The sequence below is a fragment of the Castor canadensis genome, chromosome 18 (assembly GCF_047511655.1).
Source record: "Castor canadensis chromosome 18, mCasCan1.hap1v2, whole genome shotgun sequence".
NCBI classification, from domain to species: Eukaryota; Metazoa; Chordata; class Mammalia; order Rodentia; family Castoridae; genus Castor; species Castor canadensis.
Window position 1 is genome coordinate 37,022,666 of NC_133403.1, and position 17,973 is coordinate 37,040,638.

General features: G+C 47.6%; 1 protein-coding gene across 4 annotated transcripts in view; it reads left to right on the forward strand.

Moving 5' to 3' along the window:
* The first annotated feature begins 12,996 nt into the window (after positions 1–12,996).
* Rbm19 (RNA binding motif protein 19) overlaps positions 12,997–17,973 on the forward strand; it is a 101,520-nt gene continuing 96,543 nt past the window's right edge. For all 4 annotated transcript variants that reach the window (XM_074061135.1, XM_074061136.1, XM_074061137.1 and 1 more), the window contains exons 1-2: positions 12,997–13,136; positions 16,969–17,151. In XM_074061135.1, the coding sequence (XP_073917236.1) occupies positions 13,101–13,136; positions 16,969–17,151 (219 nt within the window). In that variant the 5' untranslated portion in view covers positions 12,997–13,100. The remainder of the gene's footprint in view (positions 13,137–16,968; positions 17,152–17,973) is intronic.

The following is a 17,973-nucleotide window of genomic DNA, read 5'->3' on the forward strand; positions in this document are numbered from 1 at the left end:
CAGGAGATGGGGCTGTGGATTGTTGTTCCAAGGGTGGCTGTACTCACAACCTGAGTGGCCCTCAACCCCCACCCCCTTCCCACCACCTACAGCCCAGCTCTGTGCCTCCATCCTGGTGTCTGGGTGGGGGTGGGGCTTCTCCAACTCCCAGGGCATGGCAGAAGTCATGCACTGTGGCCTTGGAGGCTGGGTGGAAACATGAACACTGGTTCTACCTCTTTTTTTTTTTTCTTGTTTTGTTTTGCTCTGGAAGAAACCTCCCCTTGGAGGTCAGCAGCTGCTAGGGAGCCAAAATGAGCTCATGCAAGGGGACCATGTGGAGAGGTCTCTGAGCAGACACTGGGGAGGGGCACATGCTGTCTACCTGTGCCTTGGCTGGATCCCAGCCTGTGTGCCTGCTAGGCCACAACACACAGGCTAGGATAATAAATGATGCCTTGATAAAGGATTGGGACAATTTGTTTGCAATGTTAGTAACCAGGAAAGTAGTGCACTATCTTTCCAGGGATATGTCACAAACTACCACAATCTATTTGCCTCAAAATGACAGAAATTTATTCTTCCACAGTTCTAGAGACTGGAAAAATTTCTACCTCAAACTCAAGATGTAAGCAGGCCTGTTCTCTGTCTGAGGTGTTAGGGAGAACCTAGTCCAGGCCTTTCCATGATGTCATGGTTGCTAACAAGCCTGGGTGTCCCTGTCTTATGATGTATGGCTCCTGTCTGGGCCACACTGTCATCTGCTCTTCTCCCTGTGTCTCTTCTGTTCTCATAAATACACCAGTCAGACCATCTTAGGCCCACCCTAATCTAGAACAACCCCATCTTAATTTCATCACCTCTGCAAAGACCCTATTTCCAAATGAGGTTGCATTCCCTGATACCTGGAATTAGGAGAATTTCCATATTTCTTTGGGGAAATAAGAAATAGTCAAGGCAGGTGCTCCACTTTGCAGGTGAGCCAGCTGAGGCTCAGAGAGATTGATATAGGAGCGAGGAGCAGCGGCTGAGAACCATGGCTTGGATGTTGATAAGGAATCACTTCCTGGACCGCTGATGTTAACCAAACGGCTTGTGACATACAGCAAGATTTTGCTGGAGCCCTGGAGCCCACAGAAAATACCAGCCCCAGTCTGACCCTCCAAGGCCCAAAGCCACCCCACCTGACATGTGAGAGATGTTGCTGACACATGGCCCAGTTTCTGAGAGTGCCCAAGGTGGCCCAGCTGGGAAGAGAAGGAGCTAGGGTTACAACCCCAGGTAAGCAATTCTAGGACATAAGCTTTTCTCTGCTCCACTGAACAGCCTCTTGTACGAGTGCTGTATCAGATTGGCTCCAGTCAGCCTGAATGCCACCATATAATCAAGCACTTCCCACTCCTGTCTGATCTCTTGCTTGCAAATGCAGATGCATGAACACAGTTAGGTGTGAGGTTCTCTGAGGGTAGGGCTCCTGATTCACACCGGTGGGGTAATCTGGTTTCCCCAAGCTCAGAAACAGGATATCTGCAATCAGATAGAGGATCCTTTCTCATCACTAATGACACCTTCAGGAAAAGGTCACCAAGGCTAAAGCACATTGCGCAAGAGGAAAATATCCAAAATCTGGGGCAGGTAGATCTGGAAAACAGGAGGTGTTGACTGGGCACAGAGTGGATGTGTGCTTATGATTCCCCAACCCAAGCCCAGCTCTGGGTCAGGATTTCATCACCCAGGGATCTGTCACCTTCCACTTGGGATCAGCCAATGAGAGGCACCAAAAGGCTGTTGACCTCCCTCCCGGCCCGGCCATCATTCTGCAGGGGCTGTTACTCTCTGTCCACTCTTGACTTGTTTGTCGAGTCTTGCTAACTTTATCCCTGGGCTGGCCTCAAATCCCAACCCTCCCAATCTCCCAAGTAGCTGGAATTACAGGTGTGAGCCGCCATACCCGGTCCTCCTCTGGCCTCTTTAACTTCCTTTGGGTTCAAGTCTTCTTATGTAGGCAGAAATATTCACCAACCAACTATAGCCACACAGGGTCCTTTTGCCCAGAAAACAGAGTCCTGTCTCCCTACAGGTGCAAAATCAGGAATGAACCCCATTCATTGTGCACCAGTGCATTGGGCACTTGTCTCTGGACAGCCAGACTCCAGATTCTGCCTCAGCTGAGCGTTCCCTGCTTCTGCAGCGCAGCTTGGGCTGATCCGCGGTCCTCTGGCGCCCATTGCTGGTCTAAATTGGAATTGCAGCTTTTGTACCCGCACTCAAAACCAGCTGAGTAAAGACGTCTCCTGCCCAGTAAGGAAAAGGAAAAAAGAGATGGAGAGTCGCAGGCTGGCATTTAGCAAAAGCACCGGGAGACAAAATCTAAAACCTGAGAAGGGGCATCAAGCTAGCCTGGTCCTTTCCATGAGCAGCTATCCTTGGCTTGGTGGATAGTATGTAAGATCTGAATCCTTGTCCTCTATTCCTGAGTGGCACCAAGTAAGTCAATTAACCTCTCTGTGCCTATAAGCCATGGGTTATTGTGACGTTTAAATGAGCTAGCCTATCTAACCAGTGCCAGGCACTTCAAAATTCAGTTTCTTTGTTATTGCTTTTGGCATTATGCTAAAGATCTCTCTCTGGTCCTCACCACCACCCGGAAAGTGGGTGTTGAGGGATGAGGTTCAGAAAGGGTGACTGGCTTACCCAAGGTCACACAGCATGAAGTGTCAAAGATAGAATCTGAACGTATGTCCCCATTCTTTCCAGGGCTCTGTGTCATCTTTTCAGGATAAATTCCCTCATGGCTATGGTTTCCCAGGACTCACCGAGGCAACGAGAGGTGAGGAGGACAGCTGGGTAGATGGTAAAGTAACAGTGTTTACTCCAAAACAAAAGCCAGAAGGCGCAGGTGGGACTGTCCCTCGTGTTTTGTGGGGAGTCCACTCATTTGGAAGCACAGACTTCAGCCTTAGACAGTGACCTTGGGCAGACACAGACTCCCGCTCAAGGTAGTTCCTATGATGGTAAAGAGCTTGTCCCATGATGACAATGTGGTGACTTGCAATGACAATGATGATTGACAAGACTGTGCCTCTTGATATCGGGCTCCTTCACTTGACTACAAGCCCCTAAGGGCAGAGGACATGTTTGTCCTGACCACCACTGAGACCTTGGTGCCTGGCATGGGGCCAGGTACTCACTAAAGATTTGGATGAATGAATGAACTATGTTTGCTTCTTCACGGTCTTAAGGTGACCTTTTCTATCAGTGGATGTTCCGAGGTTTAAGGAAGTAAGTTGGGGGACACAGCAAAGCACAGTCTTCATGGAAGGGCTTTTGGGGAGGGGATTTCAGTGAGAACCTGTGGTGGTGGTGGCATTATGATTTACACCATCCTCTCCAGGTGTTTAGCCATCCTTCACCTTCCCCCCCAACCCCGAGAGAAGATCCAAACGTCATCAGATGCTGTTCCGTAAGCCACAGCTGGGGAGACATCCTTTTAAGCCCACGGTGGGAGTGGGACTCTGACACAGAAGGAGAATAGGCCCTCCCCTTGTTTTTATAGCCATTTGGGATGACAGCAAAGCTGGGTGGAAGAGAACAATGATACCTTGTGTGTCAAGTGCTCTGCTCCAAGCAGACAGGTTCGTGATTCAGGCAGTCCAAAATCCAGACAGGAGCCAGGAAGAAGGTTTGCATTGCTTATTACCTATCCCCAGCCATCCCCAGGCCACCCTGTGCAGTGGCTTTTATACAGATAGGTAGACAGATAGATACAGATATACAATATACAGAGATATATAATATATAATATGTAAATATAGATGTATAATACATAGATATAAAGGTAAAAGTGTCATTTTGCCAAGTTAACACTTCTACTGTGCATGGGATTCCGCCACTGGTTATATGACTAGTCATCCTGGGGTGGTTACGTAGCAATAGTGAGTGTGCCTGGGTACAGGCAATTATAACCTACTAGTTACTTTCCCTACATCTTGGAGCCCCTCAAACAAATCTAAGCCACGGCGTGGGAGGCTGCTGGCATGGGCAGAGTCTGTGCAGTAAGTGGAGAGCAGCAGTCAGTCTGGATCTCGAGGTTAAGGTCAGAAAGCCAAGTCCTTGAGACCAGATGTTGAGGATTCTGCCATGAGGTTGGGACACCGCTCCACAGCACAGGCGAAAAGTCTAAAAGGAAGGACAGTTCACAGCCAGGGTGACAGAGGCTCAGGACTGGCAGCTCCAGAGTCCCTGTCCACAGTTTTCCCAGAGTGAGTTTCCCTTTTCCCCAGCCACAGGCTCACTGATGAATGATCTGTGATTTCAGCCATTTCCAAGTGAGTGACAGCAGGAAAGGTCCCCACGTCTCCATTCTTCAGCCTCCAGCAAGGGCTACGAGGGCCAAGGTTCAGTCCTCATTTGCCACAAGTGTGGCAGAGGCTGGTGCACACCTGGCCACCTAGATCTCTTTTGAGGTTCCTTGCAGGGGCCTGGGATGGGGGCTGCTCTTGGAAGGTATGTCCAGGGTGGTGGGCAGTGAACTGCAGGAGCTACATGATGGAGCCAAGTGGCGACACCCAGACAACCATCTCAGCAACCTCACTGTTGCCCTACTTCCTGATCTTGATAATGGTCACAGGTAGCAATCAGCAAAGGGAGCCCTGCTTGAACTTGGCCTTAATCTCTATTGTGTGATCGTGACTGAGAGTTCTCATCTCTCTGGGCCTCAGTTTCCCCAGATGTCAATGGATGGAAACAAGGTTGTCCCAGGAATGTATGTACACCTACAAATACCCCAAGTTTAGTATCTTTGAGCTGTTCTAATACTGGCAAAATTACTACAAAAAGAAAAAACCCCGTATGCTACTTATTACTAACAAAAGGGCTAGTTTACAGGAGAGAAACTGCCAGACGCCCCTAACCTCGTGATCCAAGCTTGCACCATCATTGAACCTCCTGATGAGGTTGTCATGAAGGATGCAAGTCAGCCAAAAACAACAGAAAAGAGAAAAGCAAGGAGCAGGAAGATACCATCATAGTGACTTAGAACATATCCAGAGAATTTCCACAGCTGCAAAGACAGCAAAACTGCAACAGCTTTCTTTTTTTTTTTTCATTAAAAAGTATTTTTTAAAGTAATAAATTTTACTTTAGAGTAGTTTCATATTTGCAGAAAACTTGTGACAGTGTTAGGGAAAGTTCCCATACACCCTGAACTCTGCTTCCCTGACCACTAGCCTCACTCTGGTCCATCTGTCTGTCAAAATTCATGAAGCAAGACTGACATTGTTATCCGAAAAAGTTCACAGCTTTTTCGGATTTCCTTCGTCTTTACCTAATCCCAGGATCCCACCTTGCATTTAGACTCCCCTAACTGTGACAGTGTCACAAACTTCCCTTGTTTGGGTAGTACTGGGATTTGAACTCAGGGCCTCACACTCATGGGACTGGCACTCTACCAGTTGAGCCACACCCCAACCCTTTTTGTACTTAGTTATTTTTCTGATGGGGTCTCATACTTTTGTCCTCGCTGCCTCAGATTTCGATCCTCCTATGTCTGTCTCCCAAGTAGCTGGGATTATAGACATGAGCCACCATGTCCAGCCCATGCCCCACCTTCTTGAGCATGAAGCATTATCAGTAACTATTTGAAATCCTCCATTGTTTATCTTCCACTCTAGTTTATTTATTCATCACAGATTTACACTGCCAGGGTCTCGTGGATATTTATATTTTGGCCTATAATGCAACACATAATTTATTTTGTTGCTTAGACATTGCATCTTTGGACATGGAAGCTCCTACAGTTTATTCCTTTGTCCCTTTGAAAAGTCCTGTGTGTGTGTGTGTGTGTGTGTGTGTGTGTGCACAGTTTTGTGGAAGAATGAGACTTCCAGGTTCATCTTGGATAGTTCAGCCCCAGCAAAAGCCACTTCCCTAGGAAGCCCTGGTTTGATTAGAAATCAAGATCTGGCCAATGTCCAGTGGCTCACACCTGTAATCCTAGCTACTCAGGAGACAGATCAGGAGGATTGCCGTTCAAAGTCAGCTTGGGCAAGCAGGCTTGAGACCCTATCTTGAAAAGACTCATCACAAAAATGGGCTGGTGGAGTGACTCAAGTGGTAGAATGTCTGCCTAGCAAGTGTGAGGCACTGAGTTCAAACTCCAGAGCCACCAAAAAAAAAAAAAAATGAAGATGTGAATCAAGATGCTTGATTTTTCTGAACATCTACGCGATGTTCTGTCATTGTATCTGTTCCCTTGGTGGATATTAGGTTTTCACCAATCTCTTCTTCTTACAAACAATGGGGCCAGGTTATCTGTACTTTGAGTTTCTAGCAGTCCTTCCCACTGCACCTGAGCTATGTCCAGCAGGGACAGGGTGGAGGCAGGAGGGTGGTGGCAGTGTCTCCCCATCCCATTCACTCAGATGAAGCTGAATCTCAGCTTTGGGGGGAGGCACTCCCACCTCTGCAACTGCTGTTCCCGCTCGGTCCCATCTGGTCATCTGGTGAGAAGCAGGAAGAGGCCGTTCTACTTTACCATCCACCACCCCCAAATTTCTTCAGCATCATAACCACTGTGGCCCACTGAGTCATTTCCTGAAGGGTTGGTGTGATTGAAGGTCAGAAGCAACTTTGAATGGAACTCCTTTGGCTTTGAGTGCCAGGTAGATATAACTCTATGAAAAAATACAGCAGATGGGGAGAGATGGAGCAGGAGTGCCAAGGATAGTCTTTCTGGTAAGATGAACTTGGAACAGAGAAGGAGGGAGCCATGCAGGGAGAAGAGTGATGCAGGCAGAGGAGACAGCAAGTGTGAAGGCCCTGGGGCAGGAGGCTGCTTGAAAGGGTTGAGGTCCAACCAGGAGACTGATGGCTGAAACAAAGTGGCAGACGAGGTGAGATATCCTGCTTTTGGTCGGACACAGAAAGCACTGGAAGGTTTAGACAGAGAAGGGATGGGACGGATCTGGGTTTGGTTTTAGCAGGATGGGTGGGGGAAGACAGAAGCAAGGAGAGCAATGAGGAAGCCATTGGAATAGCACAGAGAGGGGTGGTGGCTGGGTAGGCCAAATGATGCCCTAAAGATATCTGCATCCTATTCCTTTGAACTTATAGATATGTTACTTTCTGTGACAAAAGGGACTTGACAGATGTGGTTAAGGATCTCGAGATGGGGAACTTACCCTGCATTACCCAGGTGGCCCATTGTCACCACAAAGGTCTTTCTAAGAGGGAGACAGGGGGACAGATGTGGAGGGTCAGAGACAGAGCTTTGCAGACAGAGATAGAAGTTGGGGCCTCTAGACAGAGAAAGAGATTCTTCCCAGGAGCCTCCAGAAGAACCAGCCCCACCAGCATCTTGACTTTAGGACTTCTGCCCTGCAGAAGCAAAGGTAATAAATGCATTTGATTTAAGCCACTAAATTTGTCACCACTTGTTACCATGGCAACTGGAGATGGGTGCTTAGGACCAGTCAAGGGTGGTGGTGATGGGAAAAGATGGCACTTGTGACAATTCTTTCAGAGGTCCAGGTTCACAGGACTTGCCGATGGAGTAGACACAGAGTGAGAGGCGAAGCGGAGTTTTGGGACAACCCCTGTGTTTCTGGCCACAGCAGCTGAATGGACACTGGCCCTATTCATTGGGACAGAGAACAACCGACATAAGGAGGAAACCAGGAGTTCATGTGGAATTCCTCCCTCCATCCTCTTCCAGGGCCTTCTGGAATCTCTCCCCACCACTGGCCTTTCCTTGGACGGGAAGTCAACTCCCTGAGGGACCAGACTGGACAGTGTCACATACACTCATGAAGCCACCATGGCTGGACCAGGCTCAGACCTCCCTGATGGCTTGTTTTTTTTTTTGTTTTTTTTGGTTTTTTTTAAATCCCTAGGTGTAATCAGAGAAGCCAGCCTGGTGGGTCCCTGTATCCCAGATTGTATTTGCTGAGGGAGAGGAAAAAGGAGGCAGGACAGGAAGGCAGGAAGACTATAATAACATAACGTGCTTGCTTGTTAAGTGCAGGGAAATACGTAGCCCAAGAATGGTTCTGCCTTCTCCTGGCATATGGTGACCATATTTCCCAGGCCAGCGTTGGGCTGTGGCATTTGAAGAGGGCATTCTATATTCTTTTAATGCCTTTAAAACACCTTCTGATTTGAGAATGTCTCACAGGAAGGCTATTTTTAGTTGTATATTTTAATAAAGGCAGTTCATAAAAATAATAAAAGTATATGAGATGGGAACCCATACTTACTCTGAAAGAGCTGCCTCGTAAAGCCTGCTCCCCCCATCCTAGCTGGGTGACGGGGTGTAGAAACCGCTTCCTAATTGTCATTTAATTAAAGGCATAGCAGTAAATAAAAATATCTGCTGAATAAGAGCATGACTTTGAAACATGGTGACCCTGAAGTCATCTCCAGTAATGGGGATACATTAGAAAAACTTCTAGGTTTTTAACTGGTGCATAGTCGCTGCACTTATTTATAGGATACAGTGTTGCATTTCAATATTCGTATACAATGTATCACACCCTATCAGGGTAATTGACATATCTCCCACCAAACCTGTGTTATTTCTTTGTGTTAGAAATACCCCAAATCCTCTCTGCTGGCTATGTTGAAATACACAGTCATTTTTGCCAACCACAGTTTTTTGTCTGTTTCTCTTGTTTTTGAGGCTCATGCTAGGCAAGCACTCACCACTAAGCCGCACCCCCACTAAGCCGCACCCCAAAGCCTCCTTATTTTTACGTCTACATTTTAAATGAATCCATAGTCTACATAAGACACAGAGAGGGTGACATGGGCTTCTGAGTAACCTACTACAAAGCAAGCAGATCCCCAAGTAGTGGGCTAATGTTCCCCCAAAAGATATACCTACACCCTAAACTCCAGAACTAGGAATGTGAACTTACTTGGAAAAGGGACTTTGCGGTGTCATTAAGAAACCTTGAGATGAGATCACCTGGATTTAGGGAGGGTCCTGAACCCAGTACCAGGTGTCCAATAAGAGGAGAGGGAGAGAGAAGTCACCCCTACAAAGATAGATGTGGGACCTGGAGAGGTGCCCCACGGCCAGGGGCACCTGGTCCCAAAAGCCAGAGAGGTAAAGGGAGGAGCCTCCTCTGGAGCCTGAAAAAGATGTGTGGCCTTGCCCACACCTGGGTGATAGATTCCTTGCCTCCAGATCTCCAGGAGAATGCATTTCTCTTACTTTAAGCTATCCTCTGGTTTCCTGTGGTTTGTTACCATGACCCTAGGAAACCAGCACACCCCACAATTCTATCACTTAAAACTGCAGCCAGTGTTCAGCTTCTTGGTTTTGTCAATAAAGGTTTACTGGAACACGGCTGCCTGGGTTGTCTCTGGCTGACTGTGAGCTGCAGTGCAGTCCTGCTCACCTGCACTGGAGATGGAAGTACAAAGCTGAGGTACTTACCCTCTGGCCTTTCAAGAAAGAGTGAGCCAACCCTTGACTTAAAACAGAGGCTGGGGGCATGGCTTAAGTGGTAGAACCCTTGCCTCAGAAGCACAGGGCTCTGAACTCAAACCCCATTACTGCCAAAATAAATATAAAAGTATCCCAAGATAGAAAAAAACCACAATAAATATAAATGTATCCATATGTTTATATGTAATTAACATTGTAGTTTATTAAAAGTAATAGATAAGGAGGCAAAGATCAAGAGGATTGAGGTTCGAGGCCAGCCCGAGCATAAAGGTAGCAAGACCCCATCTCAACCAATAGCTGGGTGTAGTGGTGTGCACCTGTCATCCCAGATATTCAGGAAGCATAAATAGGAGAACCACAATCTTGGCTGGCCTGGGTAAAAATCTGAGACCCTATCTGAAAAATAACTAAATCAAAAAGGGCTGGGGGAGTGGTTCAAGTGGTAGAGCACCTGCATACAACTGTGAGGCCCTGAGTTCAAACCCCAGTACCACCAAAATAATAATATTGATAATAAGAATAGGTAATTATTTACTGGTGAAAAGACTGAAATGACAAGAGATTACTCAGTATGAAGTATATTTCTCTCCATCTGGACACCCACTTCCTTTGTCCCCGCCACAGAAGCAAATACTATTATCACTTCCTTGTGTACTTTTGAGAACCTCTTCACTCATATAATTGTCATAGGCTGAATCACCTCTCCACCCCAAGCACACATCTAGTGCCACGCAAGGTGACCTTATTTGGAGACAGGGTCTCTGTAGAGGTGATCAAGTTAGAAGGAGGTCATGAGGATGGTCTGTAACCCAATACATCAAACAATGAGGGAAACACAGACACATGTGTACAAGAAGGCCACACGAAGATGGAGACAGAGATGGCAGAGCCAAGCAATGCCAGAGACTGTCAAGTGAACCACCAACAAGAAAGGGAAGAACAGATCTTCCCTCACAGCTAGCAGAAGAGATCAACTTGGCCAACACCTTGACCTTGGAATTCCAGTGTGTAGAACTGTGAGACTCTAAGTGCTAACCGTATGGCAACCCTAGCAAAGAAGTCAGTAAGTGACCATGTGTCCACACCCTGTCCCTGAGTGACAGCAAACACTATGTGTCATTTAGTGTCTTGCTTTGGTTTCACATTGTATCTTGAAGATCATCCCATGGGCTGGTCATTCTCCAAGAGCTTGTCTCTTGTCCACCATCCCTGCTCTTCCATCCTGCTCTGCGCCCCAGGTGCCACCTGTGTGCACCTCATCCAGCCTTTGTCATCATGCTTCTAGCCTCTGATTGGGTCGGCCAATGGGAGATCACAGCAAGAAACTAGGTAGTTAGGTTCTGAAACGGTCCTGCCTCTCCACAGCCACAGCTCCTGTATAATCAGTCCCCTCTACCATGACGCCTGTTCTCCTGGGCTCCAGTGACAACCTGTCCTCCATTGGCCCCGGTGGGTGGGGCATTGGGGTCCCACGGTGCTGCTGGCTCTGGTATTTGGCCTTCGTTGTTATTTCCTTAATCTTGTCTTTATTTGTTCCCTGGGGCTGCTATAAAAATGACCACAAAAATGAGCTGGTGCCTCACACCTATGATCCTAGATAGTCAGGAGACAGAGATCAGGAGGATGGTGGTTCAAGGCCAGCACAGAAATAGCAAAGGGCTAGTGGAGTGGCTGAAGTAGTAAAGCACCTGCCTACCAAGTATGAAGACCTGAGTTCAAATCTCAGTATCATGCACTGAGCAGCTTAAAACAGCAGAAAGGCATTCTGTCACAATTTTGGAAGCAGAGCCTGAATTTAAGGTGTCACCAGGGCTATGCCCCTTGGGAGGCCCTGGGGAGGCTTCTTTGTGTCTTTTCCAGCTTCTGAGGCTCCTGTGCTCTTTGGCTTGTGGCCGCATCACTCCCAGCTCTGCCTGCATCTTCACATGGCTTCTCCTCTGGGTGTCCCCTGCAAGGACACTTGTCATTGGATTTGGGTCCCCACAGACATCCCTGGATGGTTGTGTTTTTAGATCCTTCATTACACTGGCAAAGACTCTTTTTCCAAGCAAGGTGACATTTACAGGTACTGGGGTAAGGACACGGACATGTCTTTTAGGAAGGGCCACCATTGTCCCAATGCAATGCACCATTCACACTTCTAAATAACCTGTTCTCAGACTGCATTATTTAGGTTCCTTTGAGTAGGATACCTGCTTCCTGCCGACTGGTGCATTTTTTTCTAGAACATACACAGCCACCGGCTCTATTCAGCAAGTGCACCTTGCTGAAAGTGAACCTACAGACCTTCGTTGACAATTAGTAATAAAACAACAACTATTGCCTGCTTCCTCCTAGTGCCTCCAGTTTGATGCTTTGTAAAGACAGATCTGCCAAGGCCCCCTTCAGCAGCGTAATATAGAGGGAATGGGCCACCTATCTGAAACTCTGTCCCTAGCAGTGTTTTCTGCAGGCTTGGGCCACAGCAGACACATGTGCTCCCTGCATTTGGGGTTTGTTGCGGAAAAGATTGGTTCAATGGAGGGCAGATTCAGAAAGATATACAAATGGAAATGGGCATGGCAGCTCACCCCTGTAATCCCAGCTACTCGGGAGGCAGAGATTGGGAGGATCAACATGTTTGGATGCAAGCCTGAGCAAAAGTTAGTGAGACACCCTCCCCCCCATCTCAATCAATAAGCTGAATGTGGTAGCTTCCACCTGTCATCCCAGGTGAAGAAGATGGCAAAAGCTTAGGGGGAAAAAAGCACTTCAGTACAGCAGAGGCACGTGGGAAAGAATAAGGAAATACTGACATTCTGGAGAGAAAATGGGGCTTTTCCTATAAAATTTCCCTGATCTAACAGTGAGTACAGAGAATACATAGAGAAGTAGAATAATATCTTAGAAACTTGGCATTCTTACATCCTTGAACCCCAGGATAACACAGAATTATCCGCACTCTACAGCAGGAGGCACAGAGGCTCTCAGAGGTTGGCTGGCCAAGAAGTCAGCTACATGGTTGGCAGGTGGAGGCTGAAAAATTCATCAGGAACCTGCATAATGCTTATAGGACTGGAGTTGAAACTGTAGGTACTCCTTGTGGAGCACCCCCAAGCTCACATCTCAGTTTCTGTTTTGTAGCTCCATGACTTTGAGCTTCGCTCATCTTCTCCTCAGTCTCCCTGTTTGCAAAATGGGGCTGATGATGTTCAAATTGCATGCTCAGTAACTGATTCATGATGCCAAGCAGCCTCTCGAAGCCGGTTTCCCTCTTTTACAGGGAGGCAAGAATCCCCAATCTTTTTCCCCCACTGTTAGAAATGTCTTAGGACTCGACAGTAAAATACAATAGCCAAGGGAGAAGAAAACAACTCCCCCTGCTCAGATCCTTGCAATCCGCCGCGGATGTTGGGAACTGGCGCCCCCTACCGACATTACCGGGGCATTTGCTGTCTTCAGCATCCGCTCAAGAATCTGCGCCTGCGCAGAATGCGAAGGCTGCGGCTCCCTCTTAGAGGTGGGACTTCCTCGCGCTGCTCTGCCTTTAGCCCCCGCCTACTTCCGGTGGGCAGGCCGCGGGCTGAGCCACGTGACTCGTTAAAGATGGCGGCGCCCAGGGAGGCAGCGTGAATCTGGTGGGAAGGCGCTGTGGGGTCGGGGCTGGACTCAAAGGTGGGGACCTTTCGTCATGTCACGACTCATCGTGAAGAACCTCCCGAATGGGGTGAGTGAACATCCACGGAGCGGGGACCTGAAAGTGGGGGCTGCGGTGTGGGGGAAACGAGGCGGGAGAGAATTGAGGTTTTTTTCGCTTAGCGATCTGGAATCCCAAAGGGGTGGGATCCTGGGCTTATCCCCCAGGGACGGCTGGGGAAGGGGAGTAGTGGCTGCCGACTGATGGGCTCCCGACCCCAAACCCGACGTCTCTTCCGCACCCCACCTTGTGCCCAAGCGTCCTCCCACGGTCCCGTCTCGTCGCGTTTTCGTTTTGATCCGTGACTGGCTTTACCCTGAGAAGCTGTTTTCCTTCCACCCCCGTCTTCGGGGCTGGTAGAAATAAATACTGAGTGCTGGGACAGGCTTTAGACCATGTATTCAGTAAGTGGAGAGGTGTGACCCAGCCATACTTTGCTGTTTCCCTAGAGCCCAGCACAGACGCTGGCATGTGGTGGGCCGGGGACCTGAATGGAGAAACGAATGAGTGGATGTGGTGATGCACGCGTGGATGCAGTGTATTAGAGTTGATCATCCTTTCCATTTCACGGTAGCTTTTCCTGAATGAGAGCCCCCCACGCAGTAAGGTCATGCCTCAAACCCAAGACAATGAGCCGCTTGGACGGCTTGAGAATATCGTCTAACCCTTGCTTCTGTCCCCTGGCAACTCTTTCCCTAGAAAGAGAATGCGAAACGGTTTGTTTTATTGTTGTGGACTTTTTTCCTTCACTTTTTTTTTTCTTTGTTGGGTGAGAGGGACCCATGACAGGTTTTTAAAAATTTGAACAGTACAGTAGTGTATAAAACGAGAAGCAAACTCTTTTTCTCCATCCTGCTTGTTATCCCTCCACAGGAGTAGACATCTTTAGATGGCCTGTTTTTAGAATTTACCACAGGTATCTCTGTGTGCCCAAATACTTTGGGCACTCCTCTTTTTCTTGGCACGTGTACCCTAGTGAGCGACTGTCTGCTGCCTTCTCACTTAAATCTTCCTTCAACTTAAATCCTACAGTATCCATAATTTTGTTTATTATTCCTCCATCATTTGCCATACATAGCATACTTTAAAAATATTTAATAGTAATCCATCCACCAGATGCATTTATTTATTTTAATTAATAGTACAAAGAAGGGTTCATACCATAATTCCATAGATGCTTACAATGTACTTAGAACAAGTTCACCACCTCCTATAGTCCCTGAACCCCACTCCCTCCTCCCCACTTTTCCAACAGTGGTGGATTTCATTATGCTGTCTTCATTTATATATATAAGATGTACTTTGATCCCTTGGCTTCCCCCTCCCCCAGTACTCTCTCCTGTTATCCCCTCTCCCCTCCCACCAATTCCCACCCCCCCAGACAGTCCCTCTTTACCACTCATGTGCTGTTATTATTATTGTTGTCACTATCATCATTTTAGGTCTAGATTCCCCATATGGGCAAAAACATGCAATGTTTTGCCTTTTTGAACTTGGCTTATCTCTCTCAACATGCTGATTTCCAGTTCTATCCATTCTCCTGCAAATACATATTTCTTCTTTATGGCTCACTAATTCTCCATGGTAAGGTACACCCCATTTTCTTTACACATTCCTCTGTTGTAGGGTGCCTTGGCTGATTCCACAGCTTGGCTGCAGTAAACATGAGTGTGCAGGATTTCTCTTGTATCCTGATTCACATTTCTTCAGCTACATGCCCAGGAGGGGTATACTGGGGTCATACAGTAGGATCCTAAGCTATCCACTGGATTTAAACAGGTGTCTCTTGAAGCCTCAATTTGTGGCGTGGAAATTTTTTCCCCCCTCCCAGCTTCTCCTTGTGGTTGCTTCTGTCTGTTGTCTGTCTTGTGTGATAAATGAAAGAATAACAAAAATATTAACAATGCTGGCTAGCTCTTTAAGAGCCCTGTGTGCCAGGCACTGTTCCTGGTGTTTTAGGTGAAATTATTCATTTAGTCTTCACCATAGTCCTGTAAATCAGGTTCCATTCTTATGCTCATTTTAAAGGTAAAGAAACTGAGGCATGCCAAGATAAAGTGATTTTCCTGAAGTCACACAGGTGGTAATTCATACAGCATGCACTCATCTTGATCATTTTCCAACAGATAAACACTTAGTGATGAGTATTCGTGATGATGTTGCTGACATTGTAGATAGAAATGGACAAGACTTGATTCCCACTTTTATGGAGCCTGTAGGGTGGTGGGGGAGACAGACACCATATCTGGGTGCAGGGATGGAGTTAGGAATTGGGGGCTATGGGAGCACAAAGGGGATTGGTTACCTGACCATCTGAGAGGTAGGACAGCTTCTAGGAAGAGGAGATGATTGGACTGAGAATGGGGAAAATTTAGGAAGTCACCCAAGGTGACTTGGCAGAGGAGTGATGGGGTCAGACTTGAGTGAGGTGTCTCTCATGCAATGGGGACATGAACTCACTGTCCTTTGTGAGTCACAGCCCTTGATTCTGTAGATTTGGGGCAGATCATTTATCTATAAGCTCCATATCACCTCTGTAAAATGTACATAAAACTTCCTAACTCAAACCAGGCATGGCAGTGCACACCTGTAATCCAGGAGACAGGAGGATTATAAGATTTTCTTGAGAACAGAGTTATTAAAAAACTGTCTCTGAGGCCAGGTATGGTGGTGCAGGCCAGTAATCACAGTTACTTGGAAGGTAGAAAAGAAAAACAAAAAGGCCAGAGCAGGAATAGCTCAAATCACAGAGCTCTTGCCCAGCATACACAAGACCCTGGGTTCAATCCCCAGTGCCACAAAATAAATAAATCATTGCCTTGGAAAATTTCTCCCTATCCAGCTGTCAAATCCTCTAGGTTCTTGAATTTTTAAACTTATTTTGAAGCCAAGTGTCATGCAATTCTAGCATTCAGAAGGCCGAGGCAGGAGGATTACAAGTTCAGGGCCAGTCTGGACTACATAGTGAGATGCTACCCCTAAAAAAGTTTAAGCTTGTTTTGGCTATTCATGGGACTGAGTGCCCTTTGAGTCCCACCACCACACACACAGATCTCTGTCTCTGTTCAGAAAACCTCGCTGAGTGGTGAGGGCAGCTTGGCCAGTGTGAGAAGAACCAGCCAGAGCCAGTCCTCCCTAGTGAGGGCTTCTTCACCAAATTATAGTGTCCTCATGTTAGTATTCCTTTGCTACTAAGCTAAGTGGCTTAAACGTACCAATGTAACCTTGCAGTACTGGAAGTCAGGGTGCTGGCAGGGCTACAGTCCTTCTGGAAGCTTCTAGAGGTTGCCTTACCACCTTGGGTCATAGCCACATCATTTAACTTCAGTCTGCAAAGCTGGTAACCTAGCATCTTCCAGTTTCTCTCCCCATGGCCTCTTAGAAGGACCCTGTAATGACCTTGGGTCTCCTGGCTAATCTAGGATCATCTCCCCACTCAGGATCTTAATCACTTCTCCAAATCCTTTTTGCCGGGTTATGTAATGTAACCACACGTTCCGGGGGGTGGTAGGACTGGGACATCTTTTGGGGGGTTCCTTTATTCTCTCTGTCACAATTAGCAACTATTTCCATACCTTCCCATATTCCTTCACGCACTTATTCTGACAAGCCTTTGTTGGGTGACTGCTGTGTAGCAGCCTCAGTGCTGGTGCCGTGATTGGACCTTATCCTTGGAGCGACCCTGTGGGTAGGAAGACAGCACAGTGTGAAGAGTCCCGTTTCCTCATCAGTGAAGTGAGTGGAGATTCTGGGAAGTGTTAGAGTCAGAGCCAGGACCTGGCTTGCTTGCCACCTCCTCATCACAGGTCACCTTTGCCAGGGGGACCCCTAGCTGTCCTTCACCACGCCCTTTCTGCTCTAGATGAAGGAGGAGCGGTTCAGGCAGCTGTTCGCCGCCTTCGGCACGCTGACTGACTGCAGCCTGAAGTTCACCAAAGATGGCAAGTTCCGCAAGTTTGGCTTCATCGGCTTCAAGTCTGAGCAGGAGGCTCAAGTGGCTCTGAGTCATTTCAACAAGAGCTTTATTGACACGTCCCGGGTCACGGTGAGTTGGTGGGGGTCGTACCTCACCCGCCTACACGCAGTGCCACCACTTAACCTTTCGCATAACCTTCTGGTTCCAAACTTGTCCTCCTTCAGGCTGTGAGTCTTTGGCCTACCTCACAGGTTCACATAGTGTGTAAGAATTGCCTGAGAGCTTGTTAGAACTGTGTCCTGGGTCCATCCCCAGAGTTTCTGATAAGCAGGAGACCAAGAATAGGCCGTCCAACAAGCTGCCAGGTTTTGCCTTGTGCTCTGGTCATGCTGTGAGGACCACAGGTGCAAGTCCTTTATTCACTCATCCATCGGTGAGCCCAGCACTCACTCAGTGCCGGAAATGTAGACTGAAAGGGGTACCGCAGCCTGTGTGTGTTCAGCTACCTGCTGGCAGGCAAACAAACCACCACTGGATAAGTGCACTGCTTGTGTTTTGTGTCATCTGGGCTGTGACGGGGCAGGCACTGGAGACCTTGGGAGAACAAAGGAGGCCCCAACCCTGGCTAGGGAGGACCAGGAAGACTACCTGGAGGAGGCTCCACTCGTGCTATTCATTACGTTTAATGACACGATAAGGCATCTCCAAGGCTGTGTTGAGAAGGAGAAAAACAGTGCTGGACAAGTGTGTATCACATGCTCCCACTGATACACAAGATTCCTAGGTCTGTGCGTGTGCGATAGCCGCAGGAAGAGTCAGATGCTGGTACTTTTTCAAAATATCACTTCCTCTCTCTAGGTGATAGGGATTAAAGTAACTTTTTAAGGCTTTCGTTGTGCTCTGTCCTGTTGTTTGAACTTTGTACAAAGACCACGTCATTATTACAGAGCC